The sequence below is a fragment of the Phaethon lepturus genome, unplaced genomic scaffold (genome assembly GCF_000687285.1).
Source record: "Phaethon lepturus isolate BGI_N335 unplaced genomic scaffold, ASM68728v1 scaffold6995, whole genome shotgun sequence".
Classification (NCBI taxonomy): domain Eukaryota; kingdom Metazoa; phylum Chordata; class Aves; order Phaethontiformes; family Phaethontidae; genus Phaethon; species Phaethon lepturus.
In genome coordinates this window covers 5293-10776 of record NW_010538264.1, presented here as the reverse complement: position 1 = coordinate 10776, position 5484 = coordinate 5293, and the positions used below count along the sequence as shown (strand labels likewise).

The 5484-nt window shown below is 42.5% G+C and overlaps 1 protein-coding gene across 1 annotated transcript; it reads left to right on the top strand.

Moving 5' to 3' along the window:
• The first annotated feature begins 3374 nt into the window (after nucleotides 1–3374).
• Nucleotides 3375–4901, top strand: LOC104620492 (C->U-editing enzyme APOBEC-1-like). The gene is made up of 2 exons (XM_010286730.1): nucleotides 3375–3391; nucleotides 4454–4901. The coding sequence occupies exons 1-2, from the start codon at nucleotides 3375–3377 to the stop codon at nucleotides 4899–4901; spliced, it is 465 nt and encodes a 154-aa protein (XP_010285032.1).
• The last annotated feature ends 583 nt before the right edge of the window (nucleotides 4902–5484 follow it).

Below are 5484 nucleotides of genomic sequence, written 5' to 3'. Positions count from 1 at the left end.
CCCAGCCAAAACCAGCACATATCCGTATACTCACCAGCATCAAGATATGTGCATCTCAGTGGCCTGGCTAGCATCCCTTATGTGCAAGGGAGATGATGCAGGGTGCTTACCAGATCTCAGTAAGAAAGGCCTGACAACAAATGGCGAAATAAAACAGCTGTTTTAATAAGACAGAGTAAAAAGAGGAATATAGACAGCGAGTAAATCTAAAACCTCTTGAGATCCTGGGCACCCTTCGTTTGCACAGCATTGGACAGACCCTGGATAGATTTTACCACGGCATACTGTGCTGATCCTGTCTGTGAAGGGAAGCTCCTCTTTTTTGGTCATCTGAACTATTACATATTTTCTTACAGGAACACAATTTTGTTCCTAAAGGATGTTGAACTTCCTGCTGCATGTGTAGATAAAGGCAGGGCCAGGCTGGTGGTGCAGTCGCTGGTGCCAAGCGGGAGCTGTCTGCAGGCTCCTCTGTTACACTCCGCCAGATAAGTTTATCCTGCAGCCAAGGGGTTTGTGCAGCATGGCACAGCCTGAAGGCCATGCTGCACATGCAGCGTGGCGTAGCACAGACCTGTGTATATAAATTACCTCCTACTTTAGTAACGTACGGGCTTCTTAGTCCCTAAGCACAAGACTCAAGACAGCAGACATGGCCTGTTTGAGATCACCAACTCCTAAAATGACATGTCTTCTGTAAGGCTCCCAATACATGTTCCCCTCTCTTCCTCCACAGGAAGGAAGAGACCTTCCTCTTGACCTTCTGGATTTGGCAGTGAAGGTGAGTAAGCTTTGCTGATACCTTGTGAGTGAGAGGTATTTGTGAGCACTTCATCCTTGGCAAAGCTGTGACAGCACGCAAACATCTTGTGACATGTGAGTCTGAACCACCATGCTTTCCACAGAACTTCAGGTGCTTCGGAGGAGAGGCCTGCGTGCCACACAGAACAGCTGCACCGCCGGCAGTAGTTTCCAGCACAGAAGAATAAATCTAATTTTTCTGCCAACAAAGCGTTATCATCCCTTTCAAACTCACAAGCAGGCTTCAAAGAGATTGTCCAATTATTACGTTTTTAACTGGAAACATGCACCAGCCCTCGCTCACCTTGCTAAGGGGTGCGGAAAGAATCCTGCTAAGGGCAGGCTTGTAAAGACGTGTCATTATCTGGTAGCAACCGCGGTCAAACAATTTTTTTCCCTTTCCTCTTACATCACCCGTGCCAGCAGAACCTGGGTGTGTTCTGCCCTCGGCCACGCGCGGAGCCCCGGGGCTGCAGGAACAGAAACAGAAAGGAGGACAGCACCAAAGGAGGGTTCACGGGGAGAGGAGAAGCCATGTACAAGAAAAAGCTGAGAGGGTAAACCCCCCCCCCCGCTTCTTACCAAAAAAACCCCACCTGGCTTCAGCTCTGTGTTGTCGTTGCGCCAAACCAAGGGGACCCCCCGCTTTGTCGCCCGGGGGTGTGCTGTCCGCCTGTGCTCGGGGAAGGGCGAGGGCGACGCTGGTGCCAGCGCGGGCGGGTCGGAGCCCTGGTCCCTGCTGCAGCTGCCAGGGCCCGCACCGAAGTCGGAGCCTGTTGTGGAAGTTCCTGTCGGCATAAAACTGTCACGGGAGCCGTAAAATGTCAGGGGAGAAAAGGCGCCGATAAAAATGAGTGAAAGATGGGGGTGGGTTGGGGACGGGGTAAGGCGGGGGCTGGCCCGCTCCAGCGCTGGGCAGCAAGAGAATCCGCAAGTGCCTCTTCCCTGCTCGACTGTTTCGAGGTCTTGAAACGGCTGTTGTGCCGCGGAATAAACAGGAAGTGTCAGACCGGACATTTTCTGTCCAATAGAGGGGGAAAAAAGAGTTCTAATGCAAAGTTCAATAAAGAAGAGCATTGTCCGTGCAAAGCACTAGCCATGGAGGAAAAACGCGGATTAAAGAAGCTTTGTCGCATCGATGCTCATACATTTTTAGATATTGTTATTTTATACTCAGTCTTTACGGTTGGCGTATTTCTCTCCATCTTTTAAGTTCTAAAAAGTTTACAAATTTACTTTTATGAGATTGACGAACCTAACTCTTAATTTTGCCTCATCATTGTATCAAGGAACCAGCTACTAAGTGCTTGATTTTTTTGAGTTAGGCCCCATGTGTGTACATGTACCGTACGTGACAATGCTGAACAGCAAGGGCTGTTTGTGACAACTATAACAATGACAAAAATTAGTGATTTAATGGCTTTGGGCACTTTATCTGTAAACTGACAACTATTTTAAGTATTTTCTTATCGGGTTTGGGGAGAAAGGGCAATAGGTGCTGGGATTTTGTATAGATTCTCTATTGTGGAAGTGTTTTATGATGTGTTTTAAATTTCTTGCCTGTCCTTCTATTAGAGCTGTTTAACTTTGCATTAATCAATTATTTAAAAAATAGCAATTTATATCTGTAGCAGATATTTATAAGAATGCAGACTTTTGTTTGTATTGCATTAAGATGATTACACAGTAAATTTCACTTGGCTTAGCACATCTTTAAGGTGGCTATATCTTGAAGATTACTGTATTGCAAGATTGTTCTAAAGAAATGGCTTTATGCCCCTGAAAATGTGCACAGGACACCCACTGCAGTAGCTTATCCAAAGTGCAATATTTTATGGTCAAGACATAGGCAACAGGGTGCTTAAGACCAGTTTAAGTAAGATCTGAAAATTTTAGCGAACAGCTCCTCTGTATGTTATAATCAGATGGCAACCACTACAGATAGATACCTTTAAACAAATCATATCTCTCTAATCTTTTGTAATACTGCTTTCTAAAACATTAAAGATACTTTCTGTAAGAATTAGATTAACTAATTGGGCTTGAGTATTGGGAGTTCAACATATTTTCTTTGGTGAACTTCAGCCACTGTCACTATATTCCCTATATATAACACACACACATATTTTATATAACAGACACATTATATATTTTATATCAATCTGTTCTCTAATAATCAACAAGTTTTAAAGACATTTAAGCTAATAGGCTTAAATTTAGTAGGCAAACTTCCAAATAACGTAATAGAAATAGAAAAAATGCATCACTTCTAGCACCTCAAATGAGAAAAAAATTAAAATTAAGCCTGTGCTTCACTTTTGCCTCTGTCTGTTGTTTTTTTTAACTAAAGGAATTATGTATAATAAAAAAAGGTGTTCCTGTACCAGAATGAAACATTTGCTGACATTTACATTTGCTACATTTGCATAAATTCAATAGAAAGTCTTATAAAGAAATCTGCATGCATAGTTTCTGTGGTTTGTACACACAGAGCTTACATGGAGAAAATAAACAGAGATACACTCTGTGGTTTATAAACTGGTTAATATACATATGTATTTTAATGGGGGGGGATGAAGAAGGAGACAGGGTAAGAAGACAAAGCCTTCTGACTGACTCTGATAAATGAGATGCTTTTTTACATAGATGATGAGTCCTGCAGCTAGATGATATGTGACAGTTACTTGATCTGCAAGATTTCATTTGTCCTTAGTTCAGATAGTGTGTTGGTTTTTTTTTTTTTTTATTGGTGGGTGCTAATCTAGAAAACAATCTACAGCCTTACTGCTTCTCTGTTACAAGTCTGTCCAGTTCTCTACTAGATTTATTCTGAATTGGTCCAGTGTGGAAAAATTTATAACTATCTGAAGTGTATTCTCATATAAATCTCTATATAAAGCAATTGTACAAAGGCTACAAAGTGCTAATGATGACTTCATATATTATTTATGTATCATGGGTAATTACTGATATAAAGGATATATTCATGACCAGTACTGGCAGTCTTTGTATAGGTACTTAATTGGCAATATTTAGAGCTCTGTTCTGAACTGAGTAGATCTGGATCTAAGAGGTGAGGTGAGCTATGTGTCAGAAAAAGTCATTTTTGGGACCTGCATCTTTTTGTACAGAGCACTTCTTTTTCCTTGTCTCATGCAGGATTCTGCTGACTGTGCTAATCCTTAGGAAAATACAAACAGCAATAGAATCCAATAAGGAGAAATATTCAGCTTCTTAATTTATCAGTGGTTTTATTTTCTTTCTTTTATTTTTTTATTTTTTACAAAATTTGCAACAGCTCCCTATATCACAAAGGGATAGGACACCCGGAAAAATGTCTGAAGCAAAGAAAGGTATAGAAAGCTATTAGAAACACTCATGCTGACGAGGAAGAGGACAGCCATAGGGAGGGGTGAGGAGGTGGAAGTTCTGCATGCAGCTGCAGACAACGGGAGGATTAAGTGGTTCAGGGTTTGGTTCTTTTACCCTGCCATGGTGCCTACCTCTTAATTTTCCTTGCATTGCTCTTTCGTGTTTTTCCCTTCTCAGTTCTCCTCTCGTTTCCTTCACCCTCCCCCTTTTTTGTGTACTGGAGAACTACTGAAAACGAAGTTGTAACCAGTGATTCCTTGAAGTTTCTTTTCTGTTTCAGCATGTATATATCTAAGAAGTCATTAAAGCATCACTTTGACCCCCGTAAGTCTCCACGGGACACATACCTACTATGCAGACTGCAGTGGGGTGAGGCTGGCATACCTTGGATACACTGGGTCAAAAATGAACATTACCATGCTGAAGTCTACTTCCTGGAGAAGATCTTTAAGATGAGAAGATCCAATAATTATGTCAATTGTTCCATCACCTGGTACTTGTCCTGGAGCCCTTGTGCAGACTGCTGCCATAAAATACTGAATTTCTTAAAGAAGCACTCAAATGTGAACATCATTATATATGTGGCACGGCTTTATTACAAAGAAGATGAAAAAATCCGCCAAGGTCTGAAGAACCTTGTGAACTTGGCGGGCATAACCATTGCTGTCATGGAAATTGAAGGCAAGGTTTCCCATGCTTTGTGGGACTGGGAAGGGGTGAACTGGTGAACTTTGTACATGGGTGCATCTGGTATGGGCTTGCTTCCATGCCCAGTGTCTTGCCCAACTTCTTTGGGGCCACATCCATCCCCATTCAGTGACTGAGTGTTGCATCCAAAAAAAGATGTTCAAATATTGCAGGAGAAGGGGCCAGGACTCTTAGCAACCAGACCTGTATGAAAATTCTCCCTTCTTTAGAGACATTATCTTTCTGTCAGTCCTGAGGGAATAGAAGATAGGGTGCTTCTCCCTTGTCCTAGGGGACTAAATGCAGCTGCTGGGATAAGGCTGGCTGAAGTAGCCTTCCACTGTTAAGACAGGAAAGAAAAAGGCCCAAAGAGAACAGCACTGATTCCAAATACAGAGTGGACAGCATTCATCAGCTGGCCTGTACAGCCAAGCTGTCTCTGTGTCATGGGCACCAGAAAGAGGTTAAAAAGTCTTGTTTCCTGAGCTTGTCTGATGTCTGAATAAACTCAGGTTAGTCATCTTGCTTCCATTTCTCCAGACTATACTTACTGTTGGAAAACCTTTCTCCAAGGAGGTGCTGCTGATGATTCCTGGACTGAGGGCTTTCAATCAGAGATAACTA